This window comes from Microplitis demolitor, chromosome 3, assembly GCF_026212275.2.
Source record: "Microplitis demolitor isolate Queensland-Clemson2020A chromosome 3, iyMicDemo2.1a, whole genome shotgun sequence".
Classification (NCBI taxonomy): Eukaryota; Metazoa; Arthropoda; class Insecta; order Hymenoptera; family Braconidae; genus Microplitis; species Microplitis demolitor.
This window is the reverse complement of record NC_068547.1, coordinates 2,333,972-2,359,471: the sequence shown is the minus strand read 5'-3', so window position 1 is coordinate 2,359,471 and position 25,500 is coordinate 2,333,972. Positions and strand designations below refer to the sequence as shown.

General features: G+C 31.4%; 6 protein-coding genes and 1 long non-coding RNA gene across 7 annotated transcripts; 5 read left to right on the top strand and 2 right to left on the bottom strand.

Annotated features, from left to right (window-relative positions):
- Positions 1-184: 184 nt before the first annotated feature.
- On the bottom strand, positions 185-1,972 carry LOC103568831 (uncharacterized). Its single transcript, XR_548893.1, has 4 exons — positions 1,889-1,972; positions 1,584-1,760; positions 1,413-1,514; positions 185-485 (listed from the first exon to the last, which is right to left on the bottom strand). It is a non-coding gene; the product is annotated as an uncharacterized LOC103568831 (long non-coding RNA).
- Positions 1,973-2,274: 302 nt separating this feature from the next.
- Positions 2,275-4,986, top strand: LOC103568833 (protein yellow). Its single transcript, XM_008545828.2, has one exon. It carries the CDS (start codon positions 2,602-2,604, stop codon positions 3,898-3,900), a length of 1,299 nt encoding a protein of 432 aa, XP_008544050.1. The 5' UTR covers positions 2,275-2,601; the 3' UTR covers positions 3,901-4,986.
- A 2,477-nt stretch (positions 4,987-7,463) lies between these two features.
- LOC103568832 (nuclear exosome regulator NRDE2) lies at positions 7,464-11,136 on the top strand. Its single transcript, XM_008545826.2, has 4 exons — positions 7,464-7,614; positions 7,690-10,245; positions 10,339-10,523; positions 10,884-11,136. Exons 2-4 carry the CDS (start codon positions 7,693-7,695, stop codon positions 11,134-11,136), a joined length of 2,991 nt encoding a protein of 996 aa, XP_008544048.1. The 5' UTR covers positions 7,464-7,614; positions 7,690-7,692.
- Positions 11,137-11,512: 376 nt separating this feature from the next.
- LOC103568834 (uncharacterized) lies at positions 11,513-14,494 on the top strand. Its single transcript, XM_008545829.3, has 4 exons — positions 11,513-11,703; positions 11,791-11,863; positions 11,941-12,066; positions 12,823-14,494. The coding sequence occupies exons 1-4, from the start codon at positions 11,632-11,634 to the stop codon at positions 13,047-13,049; spliced, it is 498 nt and encodes a 165-aa protein (XP_008544051.1). The 5' UTR covers positions 11,513-11,631; the 3' UTR covers positions 13,050-14,494.
- A 90-nt stretch (positions 14,495-14,584) lies between these two features.
- On the bottom strand, positions 14,585-22,465 carry LOC103568836 (DNA fragmentation factor subunit alpha). Its single transcript, XM_008545831.3, has 3 exons — positions 21,893-22,465; positions 16,744-16,926; positions 14,585-16,591 (listed from the first exon to the last, which is right to left on the bottom strand). Exons 2-3 carry the CDS (start codon positions 16,919-16,921, stop codon positions 16,152-16,154), a joined length of 618 nt encoding a protein of 205 aa, XP_008544053.1. The 5' UTR covers positions 16,922-16,926; positions 21,893-22,465; the 3' UTR covers positions 14,585-16,151.
- LOC103568835 (D-beta-hydroxybutyrate dehydrogenase, mitochondrial) lies at positions 18,266-21,159 on the top strand. Its single transcript, XM_008545830.2, has 6 exons — positions 18,266-18,813; positions 19,033-19,116; positions 19,202-19,376; positions 19,617-19,738; positions 19,826-19,930; positions 20,033-21,159. The coding sequence occupies exons 1-6, from the start codon at positions 18,598-18,600 to the stop codon at positions 20,429-20,431; spliced, it is 1,101 nt and encodes a 366-aa protein (XP_008544052.1). The 5' UTR covers positions 18,266-18,597; the 3' UTR covers positions 20,432-21,159.
- A 555-nt stretch (positions 22,466-23,020) lies between the features above and the next one.
- LOC103568837 (protein disulfide-isomerase A3) lies at positions 23,021-25,308 on the top strand. Its single transcript, XM_008545832.2, has 3 exons — positions 23,021-23,388; positions 23,495-23,726; positions 23,803-25,308. The coding sequence occupies exons 1-3, from the start codon at positions 23,246-23,248 to the stop codon at positions 24,901-24,903; spliced, it is 1,476 nt and encodes a 491-aa protein (XP_008544054.1). The 5' UTR covers positions 23,021-23,245; the 3' UTR covers positions 24,904-25,308.
- The last annotated feature ends 192 nt before the right edge of the window (positions 25,309-25,500 follow it).

Genomic DNA, 25,500 nt, shown 5'->3' with positions numbered 1-25,500 from the left:
TTTAAGATCTCGAGTCGCTGATGACAAACTACGCGTGAGCGTAATTCATTAACTAATTAAAAACTACATTTGCTTCATTTCTCTCAAGTATTTCAGTAGTGCATCAATAAAATTAAAAAGAAAAAAAACAGAGAAAGAACTAGGTCAAGTAATTTTTTCCATTCATTTTCTACCATAAAAGTTTGTTTTTTTTTTTTTTTATTACACTTCCCTCGTTGACTTGCATCAACATCTTGGATATCTACCCGCGTCGGTCGTGGTCTTGGTATAATGTTGGGTAAAGAATTATGGACAACGTGCAAGAATGTCAAAGCGGTATTTTCGACGTTATATCACCCAATACAACTCGGGTATAGTATCATGTGTACTCAATGCTGTTCCTTCATTCTACGCAGTACATTTTTTCATTGGCTAATTAGGAAATAAATGAAGTCAGTGTACTCTTGATATTCTCAACTTATATTCAGTATTGAAGATCCCTAGAACTAATAAAAAAATTTTGTTCAAATAATTTTCATACCAATATCGCAATTATTTTTTTACCGCCACTTTATTTAAATTTTCTTCTTTATGTATTTTTTAAAATTATGATATAATACGGAAGTTGAGGTAAAATGAGTCATCTCATGCTTATTAATTTTATTACTAAGGACAGAGTACTAATGAATTACATCCAAGTATACTTTATATATATATATATATATATATATAAATAAGTATGATAAGTGTTGTGTTATGTACAGAGCGAGTTTAGATATATTTAAATGTATGATATGACACTGTTTATCTTTTAAAAATATCTATTCAAGTGTTGTACATATGTGTTATGTGTACGGTGGAGAAAATTCCATAAATAATAACTTCTGAGTAAAAAATAAAAAGATAAAGACGCTGAGGTGAATAGATCAAGGCGATTGTTAAAGTTGACAATAGACAGGAGAGAACTAAAAAGTCTTAGTAACAATTTTAAATATTATTTTTTAAGTAATTGTCGTTATCAATGCAAGACACGTAACATATTATTTATAAAGGTATAAAGATAAATAAAATTACGTAATCTCAGCTTGCAAGTGCAGATTTTTATAGAATTTACATCAAACTAAAGCCCGTTTGTTACTGAAATTGACTCACCATTGATGCAATCATCGAAAATACCCGACAAGTCAGCTAATTTAAATTTTTATTTTAAAACTCATCTATTGTTAATATTAGTCATATTTTTATTATTAACGCTTTTCTTTAAACTGATAAATGATGACTAATTTACACTGGAAAATATATGAGAAATATTAATTTTTTTTTATCGCAATAGATCAGGAAGCTTGAATACAAAAAATATATACGCGTCATCGAATCACAGCATTAATTTTAAACGTTAGTATATAAAAGCTTTATTTATTGAATTTATTTACCGGTAATGACGATGGAGGCCACAGTAAATAAAACGTCGGAAAATTTCCATGATAAACTTCAGTCAATCGTTTATTATTATTTTTATTTAAATCTTCTGACACCTGGAAAAATTTTAAATATCATATATATGTATATACACATATTTATATAAATGTTTTTAGAATTACAACCGTATAAATGGTGATGTTATTAAATAAATCGCTTGATTGATTCTTTTCAGGCTACAGGTTACTTCTTCATATTTTTTCTTTCAGCTTTCGTCTCTCCGTTTACTATCCGAATTATAAAATAAATAATAGACAGGCAATTCACCAAAAACATATAATAGGCAGATGTTGGACCGAATCCTGAAAAAAATTTAACAAAAGCTTAAATAATTATTAAATAAAAAAAAAATGTAATCGTTTCATTCAACTGATTATAGCTTGAAGCTAATGATAGTAATAGTAATGATAAGTGCTGGAGGTCTATTTACATAAACGGTAGATTGTCCCAGTAAATTGTCATATGTATTAAGTTAGTGAGTAATCAGAATATAAGACTTAGCGGTGAAGTTTAGATGATGGTGTTGGTGCTGATGATGATGATGGTGATGCCAGATGAGTAGGGAGAAGGAATAAGCTGTTATGAGCATACATAATACATAATGCATAATAGAAAAACATAAAGGACTAAAGACTGTAATGGAATAAAAAAAGACAGCGATAAAAATAATAATAGTAGGGTGCGAGAGAATGAGCTAGGAATATAATGGATAGGAGAAGAGATAGAGATAGAGATAGAGAAAATAAGCAGAAGCAGAAGAAGGGGCAACGGTTGAATATGAGGGACGACGCCTTGTTGGACGACGTACGACGACGATGCTTCTACGCGCGTTCGTCAGTCAGTAAAAACGCGGACGTCCAACTGCATGGACCAGAACCGCGAACGGCGAAGATTCGTTCAGTTTTAAAACGCGAGATCATACGAGTTTAGTAACTGTATCGCCCTGGCACAAGCCCGGAAAAACTCTTTAATAAGACCACCAAGTTTAAGAATAGCTTGAGGAAGACAACTCCAATACAGTTTATTATCGTATTTGTTGGAGAAATTTAAAACCCGACACACAACCATCGGCACGGACATAGTGGGTGTGTGTTGTTTTATTATTTACCTGTTTGTTGTTCGGAGATAAAGTATTGTTGCGCGATGTTGAGGCAGGTAACGATCCTGTTGGCTGTTTTGGCGGCCGCCTCCGCGATCGAACAGTTCCGCGAGATATTCAGATGGAACACCATGGACATTGTATGGCCTTCTGAAGAAATACGTACCAAAGTAATGGACCGCAATGAATACATACCTGAAAATAACGCAATTGCGGGAATTAAGTTCTGGAGAAAAAAAATGTTCTTGACAATACCCAGGTGGAAACACGGCGTGCCTATAACTCTAGGTGTGGTTCCAGCAGAGCCGCAGAACAGAGATTGGTCACCGAAAGTCGAGGCCTATCCGTCATGGGACATGCAGGCTGTAGGTGACTGCAGTGCACTTCAGTTTGTCCAGAGCATGGAGATTGACACTCAGGGCAGGATGTGGATTCTGGATACTGGGAGAACAGCCACGATGACCACTGAGGCCAAGTCCAGGTGTCCGCCACGTTTAGTTATCGTGGATATTGAGAAGAATGGGGAAGTACTCCGAAGTTATAAATTCCCGGAGTCAGTAACTTCGTACGATAAAGTTTTTCTTGATGACATCGTGCTGGACCACACTGACGGCGGGTTTGCTTACATATCAGACACCAGTGAGACAGATCCTGGTTTGATTGTCTTCTCTCTGAGTGAAAACACTTCATGGAAGATTCGTCACGATTCAATGAAACCTAAATCAGAAGCTATTGGTTTTTCAGTAGCACGTACATGGATAACGTCACCGATTCCTATCGATGGGATAGCATTGTCACCAGTTGACGCTCCTCAACGTTACGTTTACTACTCACCATTGTCGGCATTTAATTTATACGCAATACCAACTTCCGTTTTGAAAAACAACACACAAAATGTTGATTCATTCGTACGTGATATTGGACGAAAAAGTTCACAAACCGATGGTATGATGATGTCAGCAACTGGTGTACTTTATTTCGGTCTGCTTGCTGATGACGCGGTCGCCATGTGGGACACCAAAAACCAGCCCTCATTCGTCACCGGGCAGCGCATAATTTCCCGGGATCACGTCCAGATGCAGTGGCCAGACACCTTCGGCTTCGACGAGGACGGCAACTTGTGGTGTGTCACCAACAGTTTGCAGAACTTTATCAACAACAAAGTTGATCCAACGGTCGCCAATTACCGCGTCATCAGGATCTCGACTGGTAGCAAGAGCTATCAGTATCACGAAGATGGCACTGCACCCCCATCTCTGACAATAACTGCCGGTGCCGCTGATCACGTTGCCATGGCAATGGCTACTCTTCTCATAGCCGTTCTTACTTTAGCTCTTAAATAATAATTTAAAAATTTTTGCCTGTACAACGACACAAGCATCGTCATCAACGAGCAGCTGCAGTTTCGTGTGATCTCCATAAACGTCACTGATACTCCGGTTGAGCTTCAATGCATTCTATGATCCGTGCTGCCGTCCAGCCAATTATTTTTATAGCTCAAAAAATCTAATAATAATAATAATAATAATAATAATAATAAAATTAATATACTCATTTTAATATTTATATTAAATATAACTTATAAAATAAATATTATATATATATTTAAATAGGTCTTGTTTATAAAGTCAGCGTGGAAACCCGCGATGGGTTTTATTACTTTTATTATTATTTTTATTATTATATTTTCACTGTTGATCTTTAATCGGCGGGTAAACTGTGTGATTATAAATAGGTCCACGTTGCGCAGATTATTGATAAAGTGCCAGAATAAAATTTATCCAGCTGCCGGAAAATATTTGAAAACAAAAATATGATTATTAAATATCAATTTATTATTCAAAATTATCATGATTTATTAATTATAATTATTGTTACCAAAGTAGGGGCACACGGGTCACGGATAAATTTACTCGAATATGACTAATATACAGAGTATCGATATGTATATTACATAATTCCGATATTAATTTGAATAAATTCAAAATAATTGTAATTAATAATATTTTATTATGAGATAGAAAGTAAATTTTAGATGATATAAAAAAAATATAGATACTAATAATAATAAAAAAATAAAAACTAACTGGTAAATGTCCGGTGAATTATAATACCGCAGATTCTCTCACAATTGTTCATGCTCGCGCGCAACCCAAGCAACCGGGACGGACAAAAACACGCACAATGGGCTTGTCCTAGTTTTATTAAACGTACAAAACATACTACTGACATTTTATTCGGTGGAATACTGTATAATTGTCATTTGTGGTCTAGCTCCATTGTGCTCTCCAACTTAGCGGCGCACCCGGAGTCTAAATTTTAAATTAAATGTTTAAATTAAATCTTAAAGTTAAATATTGTATGCAACCAAAAATCCACGACTTTTATTTACAATAAATAAAATATATATTTATATAAATATTAATATATTACGTGTGTATTATTTTTTTACACCAGAACGCTTAGTACCTGAATTTAAAATTAAAACTTTAAAATTCACATCAATCACCAGCTTATTTTATTTTATTTCATTTGGTATAATTACAAATAATAAAACTACATATTAATTAATACATGCGCATTTACTCCTTTCCTAAAACATATTTTTTATAATATTATTTATCAGCAGAACAATTTAACTACGTGCCGCAATAGAATTTTTTTCACGAATATTATTTCAAAATGATTAAGAAATCAATTAAAAATTAAATAAAGTCTGCAAGAATCCAAGCCACTGCTGTCTGTTATTAATAAACCAGTTGATTAAATAATCAGACAATTTGTTATTTAAATTGACGTGTGTCCTTTATTATTTCTGTAATTATTTATAAAATTAGTCATTTCTTGTAATTACTTTTAGATAAAAAATAAGTAAATAATATTGATTAGTAAAAAAAAAAAAATTGACCATGATGCAAGATTTTTATTACCGTATAAGTGGGTAATTTACTCTCATTGAACTGGTAAGGAAAAATAGAAATAAAAGTATATATAAAACAGTCCATAGATGTCAAACGGTGCCTTGAATGAATCACGTTGCCTTTATTCATTATTGAACCGCTAAAAATAAGGTAAATATAAATATATATAACTAAATACGTAAGTAAAAAAAAGGTAAACGAGATTGGATAAATGGATGGCCTCGTTGTGATGAGACATTCAGGTGTGGTTTTTAAATAACAAGACATGACACACGATCGATGATTTCATGGTACGCACGCAGAAAGTTAATTGAGATCCATCTGAGATCCACCCGCTGTTTACCATCCTATATAGATATACTACATATATATAAATATATGAACATGTAAGAATCCCGACAGCTTTTAATTAACTTGTATCACTTGTATCATGACGCTGTTACATGTATCAGAGATCAAAGATGATTGAATGTGTCACTAATAATATCCACGCCTTTATTTTTGTCACGTATAAGTTTATTATTTCCATTATTGTTTATTTGAGTGAACAATAAAAATAATAAATTTATTCATTCAATTACTTAATGTATTGTCTAACAATTATTATTTTTATTTTATTGTGTTTGCTGTATACGAAATAAAAAAAAAATTTACGGATTTTATAGTTTTTATTTTTACTTTATATATTTTTTTTTTACTATAAGGTGAGACCTCATACCTGATCAGGAAACTAGTACTCGATCACTCCATGTGTTTATATTTAGTAAATATAGATATTCGAAGCCATGAGTGAGTACTATATGGAAAAAATAATAGTGGAAAAATTAGTTTCAAATATCAGTCCCTCTCTCGAAATTGTGATAATTAAATTATTTTTGAAACATAGTAATTATTTTGCAATTATTACAGATTTATACAGGACTTTTTTCAGTGATTACTTGCGTTTCATTCATAATAAAATTTGATTCAACCAAAAAGACATTAGAAACTGTAAAATTTTGTATCTATAATTAAGGTTAGTCTACTACAGGAAGTAGTTCCAGTTATTACAGTGCAAACTGTAATACTTGGTTTTTGGTACGAGGGCCCGTTTTTGTACTGAAAACTATACAAGGTAAAAAATTGGTAGTGATCACGGATTTTATTCCAATTATAATATTTAATTATTATTAAACTTCTCTTCTGAATGATTTTCACTCTGATATTAAATAAAAAAAGTCATCTGCTCCGCGCTTATTTTGAATTAAATTCGCTTTTGGTCCGCGAATTTTTTATAGTATAATTTTTCCACTGATATTTTATTCATGTATTTTCCTAGGTATTGAGTTTCGTAATTTATCTCAGTATGAGTTAAGATATTTTTAAATAAAAAAAATTGTATTTTATTATTACCAATTTGAAAAGTTGTAAAAAATATGAAAAGACATTCAATGAAACTGCAGTTTGATTTTAATAAAATTAATTTTTTTTTAACATCTCCTTTGTCCTTTTTTTCTTTAATTATAATTTATACCTGTTATATTTATATTTATATTGTAAAAAAATTGTATTCTTTTAGTCAAAAAATAATGAATAATAAATACAAAATAAAAAAGTATGAGTATATTTTTAAAATTTATTTATATATTTAAGTTTGATAATAAAATAATAATCTAAAAAAATGATAATCGATTGGAATTGAAACCGGTTTGGACTTTGACATGACACCATTATAATTATTTTTATTTAATTATTTGACTTTTTTAATCATAATAATAAACCATTAAATTACATATTTATAATATTTCATAATAACTATAAATATAAAATTTATCATCCATTCAGATTATTTCTCAGCATATAAATTGTTTTTATTGAATTTAATTACTCTCCTTAAATTTAAAAAATAAAATTCCGCGAATTTTTTTAATTGGCGCGAAATTTAAAAAAACGCCACCAAGCGGGAAATTTAAATACTAGTAAAAATAAACATTGCTCAGCTGATTGTGACGTTTTTTCTAATTTTATTATTTTATATTAATTAAATATATAATAAAAATATAAAAATTTAATTAATGTTAATATCAATTAATCAATATTATAATTATTGTGTTAATAAGCTATAATTATTAGTTACTACTTTTTTTTCAATTATTGGTAAGTAGGGTTATTTTACAAACTTCTAATTAATTATTAAAATTCATTATTTAAATAAATGATATATTTTTTTAGAAAATGTCATTATTTCCCGCTTATCAAATAAAAAGTACTCCGAGTCATTCCAAATCTCCGGAGCTTGAAATTATCAATGAACCAAACACAAGTTGGTTAACAAATTCCAGTTTCCAGCCAGAAATAATTCCTGGCCCGCGAATAATTATCCTGTCATCAGATTCATCAGACTGCGAAGTCATTGATGAAGTGATTGAAAAAAAATATGAAACTTCTGTTAATTCTGATGTCCAGGAGGTTGACTACAGAGACCACAAACCCCATCACCATCATCATCATCATCATCCACATCATCATCATCATCATAAGAAGCACAAAAAATCAAAGAAACACAAGAAGGATAAAGATAAAGATAAGAGAGCAGCAAAGTATCAGCCGATTGTTGAAAATCTTTATTATGAAGATCTAGTAAGAGACAAAAGTATTTATAAAGTTGACACTTTGTGTTCCCGAGTCCGCCCTCGGTATTTTTGTTATAAACAAACTCTAGGATTCGTCGCTGTAAAGAAAGACAAGAAGACAATTGTCAAGAGATATTTTGCTAAAAATTTAGACGAGAAGGAAACGAAAGCTAAGAGTAAGTTGAGTTCTGTAATACAGAGGCAGAAAATTGTTTATGAAGAATCTGATGAATTGAAAGAGAAAATAATGAGGCGAGAGGAAGAAAAGAAATCTAAAATAAAATATTTCAATGAAGAATTGGCTGAGGATCCGCATAATGTTGACTTGTGGCTCGAGTATATAAATTTTGGAGATCGTGACAACGAATTTCAGACTACTTACGACCAAAAAGAAACCGAGTCTTTGATGTACTCGAGGAAATTGGCGATTGTAGAGAAGGCATTGGATAAAAATTCCGATTCAAAACAACTTTTGAAAGCTAAATTATTATTTCTAGGCGAGTTATTACCAGCCGATGAGTATACCAGTAAAATTGAGCAGATGATCAGCAAAGACCCAGGTAATATCGTACTCTGGCAAGCACTTATCACCGCGACAAGGTCATCAGTAGCGCTGTGTACTGTTCCTCGGGTGGTTAATTTGTACTCCAAGTGCTTCGAGAGTCTTCATTTGTGGCCGCGAGCCCATCCCAAGACCTACGACGAACGTTTGCTCAAAATGATGTACCACTCAGTCATATTTCTACGTCACGCTGGACTCTGGGAGCAGATGTGGGAAGCGCTGCGCTTGAATCTAAACCTCAATCTCAACATAAACAAAGAGCACGCGCACTTGAAGGGATCTGTCGATGAGAAGAAATTAATTGACATGGAAGAAGTTATTCTAACGTCACAATTGCCTCTGAACCAGCTGTGGCTACGAGTAGAATTGTTGAGAGAAAACAGCCACTGGACAAGCGTAAGTCGCGATCAACTGGAACTTATCGGTGATTCTCACAGATTTATAACACCAGAAGACGTAACTGAGTTTGTCCATCCGTTACTAAACAAAAATTCGTATTTTAAAATGTCAATTTACATTCTTCTGGCTTTGAAAGTACCGCTCTTGCCAACGAGGCATTACTTCATGCAGGAGCTGGGCCTAGACGAGAGTAACTGGACTTTTGAATCATGTGAGTCATTAATTCCGATGCTGTATCCTTGTGCCGGTGAAATGGCCGGTTATCATCAAAGAGAACTGCTAGCCAGAGGATTACTAGAAGCTGGACTTACTTCCGGTCCCCAGTATCTGCGTTATCACCCAGCACGCGATGCGTACCTAGACTTTATACGGGACGCCTTTCGTATGATTGCTGAGAGTTTTGGTCCCGATGAGGACCACAGTAGAACGAGCATCTATATCTGGTGGTTGCGATTTGAAAGAATGCTCCTGTCGATGCAGAAAAACGATCCAGTTAAAACTGACAAAAGTGTTAAGAAACTCAAAGTAATTTTAAAAGACTTTTTAAAGCGGGATGAGAATCGAAATAATCTCCAATACTACCGAGAGTACGCGTTAGTTGAACGCGAAATGGGCCGCGTTAGTAATTGCGTAAATATTTTAGAAACAGCCATTCAAACTAAAGGAAATAATCCAGAAGCTTGTGCAAACCAACATGAACGCGCTGCTCTGATGAGTTTGTACAGAACTCTCTTGGAAGTTTTACTCGACGTAAAGATGTGGGATCAACTTAAACCAAATACCAGTCATATAACTAAAGTACTCTGTGCTATGACCAATGAATCTTTGGTTTCAACTGAAAAATATTTGCACACTTGTTACCAAGACTTTGTTGATAATTCAAAAGAATATGATCTTGTTGACCATCAGTTTCTACCAAACTTTCACTGCGACGCAATCGCCTGCTACATCTATTTGCTCTTCATCACCAATCATCAACACCAAGAAATTTTCAAAGTATTTGATACCTGCTTAGAGTCTTCGAAAAAATTCCCGCCTATCCATGAGCGGTTTTACGAAACTAAAATATCATTTTTGCAACTGACGTGTGAATTAAAAATTTTTAAATATTCTGCACTAGAGGAGTCATTGAAACGAGCATGCCAAAGCTATCCAAATAATTTTTATTTGCTTTCCGTGTACGCTGGCATAGAGGTATGAAATTTTATTTGAAATTATTGTTATTGTGTTTTTCTAAATATACAGCTGGTTGAATAATAAAATATTCATTTATTGTTGATTGAACAGAGCGAGTTACCACACTGGAGTATTTGTTTACGGAGTGTTAATAATTGTGAGCAACGTCTGTGGCCGACAATCGCTGAATGTTTGGCAGGACGTGCTCGTTTATACTCGACTATTTGTTTGAATGATTCAACAGCAAGGACTGCTGCTTTAAATCGACTTGTTCATTTTCACAACAGACTTTTGAGGTACTTAGCATCTCAATACTTTGATTTTTTATTTAATTAAAACCATTCTCAGACACTGTCCCCCACTTTTTGAAAATCTTCAATGACTCAACTGTCAAGCGTATAAAAATTTTATCAATTAATTTTAAAAAAATTATTTTCAGTTGATGTCAATTGGGAATTAAACGAAATTGGAAAAATAAATTTCAGTAAAATTTTTTCACCATATTTTGTTTAACTCCTAATTGATGACAATTGTGAGTAATTTTTTTTTAAATCTCCATCTCGGCAAAATTGGGGAAGGGGAGAGACTGACAGAGAATGGCCTTAATTATATTTATGATTGTAACAAATAATAATTCTATTTATGGATTTATTTAGAGTGACAGATGTTCGTTGCTGTCCACTGATCTGGAGACTCTATATGCTGCTTCTTCGAGAGGAAAATTTGTGTGAAAAAAAAGGGGAACAAGTTTACCATCAAAGTATCAGCAATTGTCCGTGGGCAAGATGTATTTATATTGATGCTGCTGAAATAGCGCCCCAATTACTGACACAAATCCAAGATGTCATTCGTGAAAAAGATTTACGCATGCATGTTACCCCTGAAGAACTTGACATCCTGCGAGGATAATGTACATAAAATTGTCATCCTGAAGTTAGCAGAATTAACAATTTTCGGATTTTCTTTCACCAAATGAATTACAAAATAAGAAAAAAATTAAAATTATGCACCTGTAGAAAATTAAAAAACTACAGGCGCAATTTTTTAAGATATTTTATCTTTTTGAAAAAATCTAAAAATTATCAGACGTCAGCTAACTTCAGTATCATCATAAAATTAATTACTTTTAATAACAATACACTTATTCATATGTAAATATTTTGTAAAAAATAAATATATTTATAATTTTATGTAATTAAATTTTTTTTATTTATAAAATGTAAATTACCCAAGTAATTTATTGGTTACTTTTTTTTTATTATCAACGACAGCCGTATAAAAACATAACCTAGTTATTGTGACACTGACAGTCGTACTGTCAGAACGTAAATTTAAAATAATTTTAATTTAATGGCTGAGTAAATAATTATTAATTAATGGTAATTAATTATTTGATTTTAAATAATGGATACAAAAGCTATTGTCGTTCCTGGAGAAGCTCCAGAGTCAGATGAAGAAACTCATGAAATTCCAATAGTAAGTAAATATTTTAAATAATTTAAATTTAATTACGAATAAATACTCATCTCATCTATTTATGATATTAATTTGTATTTATTTAAGGGGTTTACTTTCAAATATATCAAAAACACATCAGGGAAAATTATTTCTGGCGAGGCTACTGAATCAGATGACGGTTTGACGTTTTTATTAATTAGGCAACTAATTTATTTATTAGTTTATTTTATATATATTCGTTATTAATAATTACAGATGGGGCAAGTTGGAGCAGTGTAAGTGCAGCAATTGACGCAACTACATGTCCGCCTTACATGGACATCAAATCAACCTCGAAAAAAAGTTCTATAAAATACAATAGTTTGCTCCATAAAAAATTACGTGAGTTTATTATTTAACATTTGTTAATAAAAGGAAGTTAACTCAAAAGTTACTTTTCATTGAAATGTTAATTTATTTATGCTGTAAGACAGGCGGTGGAGTCAGATTCGTATCACCGGATATCGAAAAATAATCATGGAAATGGATAGAAATATCCATGATAACTCAGTAAATTTAAATCACTTTTACCGTGGATTTGAAATGGACGCAACTCCACTTAAAATCGCGACAAATTGTTGGGAAGACTACGGGAATAATTTACCTGTTTTCCATGACTTTGATAGACCATATACTCCACTGTCCATCTTTGTTTTAAATAAATATTTTTAAATACTAGAATAAATAGTAAATCAAAATCACTCTTACCAGGAGTTTACCAACAATAATTAATTATTAACACCTTGACTAATTAAAAATGAAAAATTTAGTGATAGAGTTTGGACTAAATGACCTTAAGGAAATAATTATTGATGATAATAAAAATAAACAAAATTTTTTTATCTAACTACTTTTATTATTACATTAATACGATATATTTTAAATATTTATTACAATAGTAATTATTAATTATCTGGAATGTAATCACACGTAAAATTTATTTATATTCAATCCTATAAATTACAACAAATTTAATAAATTGATTAAAAGCAGTCTAATAATTATATCTACATATCAACAGACAATAAAATTATCAATTTAAAATATCACAATAATAATTGATTATTATTTTACAATTAATTTTTCTTTTATTAACAGACGAATGCAATGAATCATTGAGGACCGATATAGTTGGTCTGACGGAGGGTACTATAAATGCTGGAATTCAGGAGCTGATGGGAATAAACAAGCAGCTAGTGAAGAGTGAACTGACTGTACAAGAGGCTGCTTGTCAGCTTAGAAACGCCTCAGCACGTTGGAATGAAGCATCCAGTGCTCTTTTCCAGTTAATAGATGCTAATTTTTTGAATACCATCAAAATATAATTATTTTATAATTAATAACAATAATAATAAGTAGCAATTAAATTTTAATACTGGACTCTTATGGGTATTCGGCTGTTTACTATCGACTGCTCGGAGGAGATCCGACTAATGCTAAGAATCCTGTCAATTTAAAAATAAAAAATTATTTTACTGGAAAATTTATTGACGGATTTTCTTTTTCTTTTTTTTTTTTTAATCACAATGATCAGGTCGTGTTATCCGCAACTAATTTTTTGAATAAAATTTCCTACATTTATTTTTAAAATTTATGATTTGATAAATATACCAATAGACAGAAAAAAAAAATTTGAAATCCTCAATTTTCTCGGATAAATTAAAATCTCTGGCCAAGGCAAGTTCTCTTGGCTCAAGAAATTCAAAAATATTTTCTTGACTCAAGATTTTTTCTGCCTAGAGTCTCATTATTAAAGCGGCAACTGTTTGAATCATATAAATATATAGTGTTTGGAAAATCTCATTTACTTTAGAAATTTTTCCGAGCAGCGTAAGCTGGCAGCCGAACAAGCCATGAAATTTAATTATACTATCATATTTTTTTTAATACATATTCTTATATACTAATATGTATAATATTTATTATCAACATATTATTGATCGTTAATTATTAAATGTACATAAAATTTTATCGGCTGCTAGCCAAAAATGTGACGTTCTACATACGTTCGACGTTACTTTTTAAATTTAATCAATAAATACAATAATAAAAAAAGGAAAATGGTTTTCTTTTAATACTTCAAGAACTTGTTGAGCATAAATTTGGCTTTTTGTTTGTTGTTTCATTTATTTTTGAGTTTATTTATTGGCAGTACTATTTCGTTATTTAAGTTATTGACTAACAGCCTCACTATTAGTTACCGTTGCATTAATTTTCTTTTATATTCTAATAATTTTTTTTTTATTTTACATACTATCAGCATTAGAAGAAAAAAAATGGTCAGATAATAATTAAATTTAAAAATAATCACACCTGAACATTTTTAATCTTGGACATAATAACAATAATTTTCTATCGACTTACAAATTATAATTATTATTAAATATTTTTTTTTTTCATATTTTTTATGTATACCGGGTCGCATTGTAATTATTATTAATAATAATATAAGAGGCTTCTGCTATAATTTAGATATTAATTTAAAGAAAACTTTAAAAAATTGATAATCGTAAAGGCTCAAGCGGTAGGGTTTAGGGGCAGGACGTGAGCATACAGTCTTTATCAGAAGCCTCTAGATTGTTTATAAACTTTGAGTACATACTTAATATTATACTGGAATTACGTTAATAAACTGCTTGCTTATTTATATAATTTATTAATTATTATTTAATTTTATTTTTACTAATGAAATCTCTTATCATCTGCACTACTTCGCTTGGTATCAAAGGGCTGATATTGTATGTGTCGATTGCAATCGATTATCATAATAAATATATATTATGCAAACATGAACTGGTGATCTAAATGGGAATGGCGATATATATGCGCGTGTGGTGTCTATGAGTTCAGTCTTAAATCATTTTTTTTTTTTTTTTCATTTTTTTACTCGCACATTATTTATAATAATGATTAACATAAAATAGACACCGAATTACAATCTACGTACAACCAACAACATACTGACCAACGGAGTTACATTTATATTTTATAATTATTATCAATTGTTAATTGTGTATTGGGAGTTAATTAAATCTTTCAAGGTCATGAGGGACCTACCCAAGCGATGTATACATTTCCTAACTTTTTTAAAACATTTACAATCTTTTTCTTAAGGGGGATGTCAGTTATTAATATTTTTATTTTTAAATTTCCCGCTTTGAAAATTTTAAATTTAAAAAAAAGTCATTATTGGTTTAGGTTCAATTTTCGAAAATCGTTTGAGTTTCCAACAAATCTTGGAGTTTTGAGGTCCTGAGACCTCAGCTTAATTACCTCAAGTACTCGACAAAAAAAAATGTATTTTTATTTATTTTATAACTTAATATTAAAAGCTATTCTATTTCCGGTTGGACGTTCGTGTAAACTTGTTTTTGTGGTATAATATCTTTGAAACAAACCAACAGATTTGAACTTACTTGGCGGAAATCGAAAGGGCTCATCAAGACTTAGATCTTGATAAGCCCTTTCGATTGCCGCCAAGTAGGTTCAAATCGGAAAGATATCGTACCTGAAAAATTCATTTTGAACAACAAAATAACCATTTTTTGACTCAAAAACAGCGGGAAGTTTTGGGGCTGGCCCACAGAGAATAGTTTTCCAGATTTTACAAAAAATGTTTTTATCGCAGACTTGATTATTTATTTGCAATAATAATAGACTTGAATAAACCAAAGTCTGCGTTAAAAAAATAAATACAAAGTCAATACTATTAAAAACTGACTTACAGTAAACTTACAATTACAAATCAAGTCTACCACCGACATTAGCGGTTATTATTTAAATAACATTCTCATAAAATTAAGTAACCGTTAATTTGCATTTTATTTTAAATGCTGCAATATTACACAATGTGTCTTGTTATTACTGAGCGTCTCAATTTTACAATTCCGTAGGGTGCGCGCACTTTGACATTTAGTCATAGCGATCATTCAAGAATAATTCAAGAGAAAATTTTTTTTTTTTTTTAATATATATATATATATATATATAATATAATATATATCTGCATTCTAAAAATTACCTCAATTAAATAATCAATTACCAGCTATTTTTTATATTTAATTACTCCACTATGACTATTGTAGTTTTAATCAATCAATTATTTAATAAATATATGTACTTATATCTAAATATCTACATCTAATCCGACAATTGTTTAACAATAATTCCTTACAGATTCGGCGCAATAGCCACAAGTTATGATAAGACACACAATTTTCAAATAAATTTATTTTAATTGATAGTAATTTCGATTATTATTATTAGTATTAATAATAATAATAATAATTACAATAATACTAATAAGAGGTTGGGCATCAATTCCAAAACAAAATCATCGTTTGCTGAAACTGTCGACCTTTATAAAAAATTCGACGTCTTACACGATACATGCTGGCAATGGTGAGGGCGCCCACCCCCCACATTGCCTACGCCCGCTCCATCTCCCCGCTGCTTGCGTACATCTGGAGAAGAGCCATTGACTCTTGGGCTTGACGTTTTTCAGCCAAGAATCTGCCCGACGCCTCCTTAAGCTGCTCCAGAAACATCCGGTCAGGCACTATGTCAGCCAAACTATCGGGATTCATGTCGCTGAGTAATTCTAGGTCGTTGCCACCCAGCAGAGAAATGTGTGTTGGATCGCTGTGTAATGTTGATACAAGTGGTTCGATCGCCCGGTGATAATTACCTCGAGTGGTTGCACTTTCATCAGTACGACCTGCATTGTCAACATTATCAACGAGAATATAACGTGACGTCGCGGTCTTTGCGCTGCCGGGTGCGGCCCACTTTTCAGATCCATGAAGTACCATTAAGCTCGTATTTCTTTCCAGCGTCGCAAAGTACTCTTCATCATCTACTTCAGTACCTAAAACCATTTTAAAAATTATTAAGTATAATTATTATTATTAATTTATTTCACTAGGACTTTTTCAAACTGTTTACGCGCCGAGTGCTTTGACCCAAAGTATCGATCGCTAAACCGATGAACTCCTGAATAATTAATTTAAATAAAATTACCATCTTGCTCTAGAACAATCGTGACATCAGCATCAGTAGGCAGGGACAGTCTACTCCTGGCAATATTGGTCAGGTCTTCAAGTGAAGCGGCAGTTATTCCTTTTCGTTTTTCCCTGGAGCAGTCGACGATTTTGTAGGGGTTGCCGGTCACCGTAACTGCTGAATTACTCTCGGACATCTTGGCTTCAAATAAAAAAAAATAAAACAAACTTTTATTTTACTATTCACCACTTAATCAAACTAATTCTTCAAGAGCTCATTACGTATGTCTTTGTACTAATTAGCTGGGGTAGGCACAAACGTATACGCGTTATCAGGGTTCTATTTATTTACACCACTATTCTTATCTACTCCTCGCGCTAATCTCTTATCAATAATTTAGAATCACTTATTAATTTAGTAACTAGTCTTTATATTTATCATCATTTAGCCAAAAGGTTTATACTTTTGAATAATACGACAAGTGGGCAGTGTCGCAGGGATTGTTTTTTGTATTTGAGCTTTTTTTGAATTATTTTTTTTTTTTTTACACAAACTTTTCACTGTGTGTTTAAATTGAGCAGTTAAACTATTTAATGTTAATTTCTTTTTTTCAAAAAAAATTTAAAGCGCGAAATTTTCAAATATTTATATATTTAAGATTGTTGGTAAGTCGTGATTGTGAGTAAATAAGTTTAGGATTGGGTGTGAAGAAAGTTTTAAGGCGTACGGAGTTAACACTACGACCACCCACCCGACAGTACGGTAATCCAACTAGCACTGGGTCAATGGTGCAACCACCCTTCCTATTTATAGGCAACGTAGACTGCGTTGTATACATACAGTCATGTGACGAACCCAACTCACCCCCACTCTCAAATATATATACCGAGTACATCCAACGAATCAATAACCTCACCCTCACCCTCATCCAAACACCCCTTTTCCGCCTCTCCTCTTCGTGTACGAGATCTCTCCCCTTTCCCTCCTTCGCAGTTTCCCGCTTTCCTATAATTCCCTAGTTCCTTCACCCTCATTCCCAACACCCCTTTCTCCGACCGCGACTATTTTTTTTTTTTAATTTTTTATCTTCGTTCTTTCACTTTATTTATAGAGCGCAATGGTCTCGACGACACTTTTAAGTTGAACTTTGACGAATTTCTGACCTAGCCAGCTACCACTTGCCACATTCCGCTGATGACATTGACAGCTCGCACACACTCAATGCAAACTGCTAATTACTCATTTGCATTCTATTTATACCCTTAATTAACTACATATTTGAACAAGCTAAATAAATATCTATCGATTTATTAATAATTGATATTATTAATTAAATATTTGTAATTACATTATATTTGATTTATTATTGACATAAATTTAATTAACTTTTTGTTTATCAAAAATTAATTTATCAATTTTTTTTTATAAAAATAAATGATTAAGGTAAAAGACTTAGTACCCGATTACTTTATGTATTTGTATATCTATATTTGGTAAAATTTAGTAAATATAAATATACAAATATATGAGTAATCGGATACTGGGTCTTACTTTACCGTAAATTTATAAAAAACCACTAAATAATTTTTTTTAAAATAAGAAAAAAAAGTTTAAGACAAATTGAAAATAATAAGAAGGGATACAAAATTTAAAGACGCAGCCCTGCTGATTATTTTTAGTTTGAGTATTAAAATGAGACACTATTTCCAGTTTAAAGTTAGCTCAGCTTCAGCTGTGATCGAGTTATAGTTTTCGACTTGCTGAAAATTCGGCTTTTAACGACTATTTTAACGACATAATTGTTATTTAATTATTTACGTAACAACAATTTAAATAATCCAGCTTAAGTAAATTCAAAAATTAAAAAAAAAAATGCCAGCTAAAAAAGTTATCGAAGAGCCAGATGATAGTCAAACTTGGGAATTATTAGAGAGATGTCTTCTACCAGTAGCTTTTTCGCACGCGGTCGCAGTTATTATTTCTACTATTCTTAACACCCTTGGAATTTCGCAGACTTCAAGTTTTGTGTTATTTCTTCTCTTTTTATCATTATCCGTAGGTTTCACCCTCTTCTATCACAACCTCAAGGTAAGAATTTAAAAAAAAAGATTTAAAAATATTTGAATTCCCAATGTCACGTTACTTTGGTTCAATGACAATCTGTTTAAAAAATAAAAAAGTTTAAATCCATAAAATTGAATTATTAAAGCCTTGATAACCTCTGACCTTTATCGAGCTGGGATTTGAAATAATGGAGTTTTAAAATCAAACATAATAGATATAAATATTAATTGAAATGTCTCCCAGGTGACTGCAGCTGGCAAAGCTGTCCTTGTAACTGGATGTGACTCGAGAGTCGGATGTGCTTTAGCAAAAAAACTCGATGAACTAGTAGGTATCTAAATAAATTTAAAGCTCTACTTAATTGCTAAAAATAAAATAAATAAAAAAAATAATATGATATATATTTATTTAGGGATTTACGGTATTCGCTGGATTCACAAACAAAACTGACAATGAAGAAAAAGTCGATAAATTAAAAAAAGATACCTCTGGCAGATTGCATCCATTACAATTAGATATAACTAATGAACATGACATACATTCAGCTTTTCTTTACGTTAACGAAAATTTACCCGACGGTGCCCCAGGTAAAATTATTTATTTTATTACTTACAAATAAATTTAAATCCAATTTAAAGTTTCAATTATCAGTTGACGTTAATTGAACGTCAATTTAAAATTTTTTAAACTTTCATTTAGTTCTCTTGTATATTTATTTATTAAATCAACTAAACATACCGAAGTAATTTTGTATTTTTAATTAACTTTTTTGTAATTAAAAAAAAAATAATTTAGGAGATTAAATTTGTTTTTTTAAATTATTTAAGGATTATGGGCATTGATACATGCGAATGCTTGGATTACTCTAGGCGAATGTGAATGGGTTCCCCTTTCAGTAGTAAGGAAAAGTGTTGACATTAATTTTATGAGTGTCGCACGATTAACTCAAGTATGTATGCTCTATATATTTTTTAATAACTATATAATTAAAAATTAAAGTGCAGAAATGAATTCTAAGAAAATAACTTTTTTTCAGGTGTTTTTACCCCTGATTAGACGTTGCAAAGGACGTATTATTTTGGTGTCTAGTATTTTGGCTCGAATTCCAAGCCCGATTAGAGGAATCCAATGTGCGAATGGAGTAAGTAATTTTTGAAAATAATATTGTGATGTAATTAAAACTGGGATGATGTAGTGAGGATGTTAATGGTCATTATCATTGGTGATAAATAAATTTGTGTAGGCTGCATTAGAAGCATGGGGTTCATGTTTGAGACTGGAAATGCGCAGATGGGGCGTGGATGTTGTTATTGTCGAGGCTGGTGAATATGTTGCTGGTAATTCGTGGTTGAAAGACAACTCGGCTCTTCTAAATCAAGCTAGAGACATGTGGGTACAACTGGAACCACAAACAAGAAAAGAGTATGGTGAGGAATTGTTTCAAAAAGAGATGCTGTCGCTGGAAAAATATACCAAGGGTCCAGAAGCTGATTTGACTCGCGTTATGAGAGCATTAGTTGATGGTACTACGAAAACTTTTCCGTTGAAAAGATACACACCAGTCACTCGTAAAGAAAGACTACAAGCATTTCTCAGTGATCATATTCCTAAATCTATTTATGATATTATTTATACTGATTAATTTATTATTATTGTTGCACACCTCAAGCGGTGCTTATTTTTTCGACTAATTCGCTCACGTTAAATCACATCTACACTTTTATGATTACACTAAAATTCATTAAAATGTATACTAGAACAAAGCTCATTTATTGAAGCATAATTTCGATCCCGTATTGAATCGATTTAATATTTCATCGATTGAAAATTAATTATTTAAATTCTAGAAACATGTGGCGACAATTTTCGTATGTAAATCTTAGGAATCGCGATAACTTTAGAAAAATATAATATATTGGTCTGATTTTTTTTCAATAGCTTTGTAACTTTTGTCGCAAGAACCCTATGGAAAATTATTATCTAACTCCTTGTGATTTTATTGTAATTAATGAAAAACTTAAAGCCAGTAAATTATCGAAAATTTAGCTGCCATTTTTTATTTATATTTTTTTTCTTGTCCCTCCTGTGAAAAAAGGCGGGATGTTTAAAAAAAATGTTAATGTTAATAATTATTATGAGCGATTGAGGTGTGCAATTATGAGTTTTCCAAAATTTTAATTATTCCTGGAAAATTGGGTTGCTATATTTCAAAACAATTAATTATTTAATTAAACTCATTAGTAATTAATAAATTTAAATAAAAAAATATTAATAATTTGAAATAAAAATGAGCAGCTTTCGACTTAAAATTTTTTCATTATTTAACTTTCATTATTTATCATTTAAATTTGAAAACTAATTTAAGTTTCATTTGAATTTTATCCAGTACTCAGTCAAGAGAAATTTTAAATTAAAAATTAAACTATATTTGAAATGTTTGTTTGTGAATTTATTTAATTTAGTAAAAGTATGCTATAGACAAATTTTAATTGCATTATTTGAATTATTAATCAACAAAAAATAATGACTAATTAAATTCATAAAGTATTCATTAACTGACTAATGACATAATTGATTATAAAAAAAAAATAATTTGTTTGCAACCCTGTTGAAAAAATTAAATGTAAATAAATAATTAAATTTATTTGAAAAATATTTTTCAGATTTATTATTTTATTTTTTTTACGTCGGCTTTAATAATTCAAAGTTTATTAAACTTTCAAGTCGTCTTATTTTTCATTACAAATAAAAAGTTTTATTAAACTTTCATTTCCCAAGCAGTTATTTAATTACAAAACAATAAAACTTTAGTTTAATAATAGAGTAGTCTAACATATTATTAAATTCTACTATAAAGTAAATTTTACTTACAATTTAAATTTAAATAAATTTTAAATTATTTAAATTTACGACTTAATTATTATTGTTGTCACCGTAATAATAATTAATAAAATAGTTTATTATTAATATTACAAAATGTCATGCCTTAATTAATTCTAAAAATAATTAAAATTAATTGCGACGTAAAATAATAGATTTTAAAATATTTAAATTTAAAAAATACGCGAGTAATAAATAAAGTAAAATAATTAAAATTACTTACAGTTTTAATTTGATGATTTGATGTAATTACCAAAATATCAGATACAGCGCAATGTGTTCATTGTTTTGTCGAAAACAATGACCTTTAATAGCCTTTACAGCGTAGAGAGTAATGAACATGAGCAGAGCAGAGCACACGATGATAAATAAATAAATAATAGTCTGGTAATTGTATAAAAATATTTGCAACGCAATTTAACTGTTTTGTTGGCAAACTTGTTCAGAGTCTAGTGTCTTGAAGCCGCGCCCTGAATGAATTTTTTATTTATCAAATAATGGCGGAAAATTTCGACGGATATCTATTACATAGATCCCGATGACAGATGTATTAATTAATGATCCAGATAATCAATCAATTAGATCTTGATGACAGAGATAATTTAATATTACCCTAGATCCTGGTGAAACAGATTGACTCCCTTATCTACCGACCGCAGATCTTAAAAAAAATAAAAAAGAAAGTGTTAGATTCAAATATTTAATACAAGATTTTCTTGAGCGTCGACGTTTTGATTGATTATAGATTTTCTGTCGAATTTCTATGAATTTTCTATCGATTTTTTTAACCAAGTCCTAAGTTTATGTTCCTGAAATGGACAGACAATCAGCAATTTTTTTCAATAAATCAACTACAAAAAAAAAAAAACCAAAAATATGCACTTGTAGAAAATTAAAAAATCTATGTATGCAATTTTTTAAAATATTTTTTTTATAAGTGTGAATGTAGCAGACATCAGACAATTTATAAATTTTAAACAAATGAATTAAAAAAATGCGCGCGCTGATTTTTAATATTTGAATACGCATTTTTGGGTAATTCATTTACGTCCGTCATCAAGATCTGAGCAAATGATTATCAATATCATCAGGAATCTAGATATTTCAAGCCTAAATCATCAGAATCTGGATCATCGAACACCTGCATAATAGAAATCCGCTTGAAATTTAATTTACGTGATGACAGTGACGTTTGCTGCATAAAATACCAGCGCGGTATTGGCCAACCTGACAGCCGGAACTTGCTTCAACGCTGATTGGTTCAAAAACTTCATGTAAACTGAGATACTAGCCAATGAGAAGCCGACAACACTGAAGAGATTTGTGAGTGATGACGAGTTTAACATAGGCCACGTCTTGCCACTGGGATTCGCTGCCTAATTTTCAAACGTGTCCATATAGAGAGTGAGAGAGATAAGTTCAGAGCATCAATTCATTACATACAAGAGAGACGAAAAATAATTATATTTAGCCTTGTCGGAGTCAACAGAGACCTTCATATCGAGACGAACCGGCGACGCATTTGGTGTCCATCTATATTGACACATTGAGATTTTTAGTATTTTATTTAATAATAATGTTATCCAAGTGGTTTATTTTGTGCTTCCTGGCTCTCGGAGCTCTGGCCGCTGAAGAAGACGTTCTTGAACTCACAGACAGTGATTTTACCGCTGAATTAGATCGTCATGACAACACACTTGTTATGTTTTACGCACCATGGTAAGATCTCCATTGTAATTTTACTTGATTTATTTTATTAATTATTACATAAGTTAATTTATTTTTTAATTACGCCGGCAAATTATTTATTTATTTATTAATGTAGGTGTGGACATTGTAAACGACTTAAGCCCGAGTATGCTGAAGCCGCTGGTATGCTAAAAGGCAGTGACCCTGCCATCACCTTGGCTAAAGTTGATTGTACTGAAGCTGGTAAAGAAACCTGTAGCAAATATGGAGTCAGTGGTTACCCAACATTGAAAATATTCTCCAAGAGTGAAATGGTCAGTGAGTACAATGGACCACGTGAAGCTAAAGGAATTGTTAAGCATATGAAGGTTAGTCTAGCTTTTTTTTTAATTCATGACCATTAATGACTTATAATTAATTAAATTTTTTTATTTACGTAATTAGAGTCAAGTTGGACCAGCTTCCAAGGAACTTAAGACTGAAGACTGCCAGAAAGGATTCTTGGATACTGATGAAGTCAGTTTTATTGGTTACTTTGCTGATGAAAAGTCCGAGCTTGCTAAGTCCTTCCAAGCTGTTGCTAAAAAATTGCGTGAGAAAGCACGTTTCGCTCACACATTCGCAAAATCACTGTTGGAAAAAGAAGGACTTAAGAACCATATTAAGTTGTACCGTCCTAAGGTCTTGCAAAATAAATTTGAAGACAGCACAGTCGAACACAAAGGTGGAAGCTCAATTGCTGATGTCAGCGACTTCGTTACTAAGAATTACTTTGGTTTGGTCGGTGTTCGTACTCGCGACAATGCCGCGTCATTTGAAAATCCACTGGTGGTCGCTTACTACGCCGTTGACTACGTGAAAAATCCAAAGGGTACCAACTACTGGCGTAACAGAATCATGAAGGTTGCCAAGGACTTCCCTGAATTTAACTTTGCCATCTCGAACAAAGACGACTTCCAACATGAGCTCAATGACTTCGGTGTTGACTTTGCCAAGGGTGACAAGCCAGTTGTATTTGCAAAGGATGACAAGGGTCTTAAATACGTTCTCAAGGACGAATTCAGCGTCGACAACTTCCAGAAATTCGTTAAAGACTTTGAAGAGAAGAACTTGGAGCCATTCATCAAGTCCGAACCAGTACCAGAAGACAACTCTGGCAACGTCAAGGTCGTTGTTGCTAAAAACTTCGAGGAAGTCGTCACTAAACCTGACGCTGATGTTCTTATTGAGTTCTACGCACCTTGGTGTGGACATTGTCAGAAGCTGACACCCATCTACGAAGAATTGGGTGAAAAAATGGCCAAAGAAAACGTTGTCATTGCCAAAATGGATGCTACCGCTAACGACGTACCACCAGAGTTTGAAGTACGCGGCTTCCCAACTCTCTACTGGGTGCCCAAGAAGTCCAAAAACTCACCAGTCAAGTACGAGGGTGGACGAGAGCTCAATGACTTCGTTAAATACATCGCCGAGCACTCGACTGACAAACTCAAGGGTTACGACCGTAAAGGAAACCCCGTCAAGTCTCCAAGTGACGAGTTGTAAAATCCCTGATTATTTTAAAATTTTTTATATTAATGATAATTTAAAGACTCATTTAATTTCCTCTGCATTGATTTGCCTCATGATTCATGTCATAGTTGCCAGTCATATGTGGCCCACCGTCTTCACTATTTTTCTATGCTGAGGAAATATTTATTCATATATGCATAAATATATATCTATATATGTATATATAAATAAATGTATTTTTAAAAATGCACAAGTAAGATCAGTAAATAACAAAAATGTGCTAAAAATTTAGGTTGTCCTTCAGAAAGGATTCATTCCATCGTTTTATAAAATGAATCTAATTAAGTTAGAGTATAAGAATATTAATTAAAATAACTGTAATTAACAATTTTGTTTATACCAACTTCAATAAAATAATTGATATCATTTTTTCAATAACTGGCTTTTCAAATTTATTTTTTTTGTAAAATATATTTTTAACTAAAGTATCCAATTGCTATCTTTCTCTAAATTTAATTAATTAAAATATTTTAAGACAACTATTTATTCCCACTGATAAGATAAATTTATCATTAATGTTATTTTAAAATCATCTAATTATTTTAATCAATAAATTTAAATTATCACACC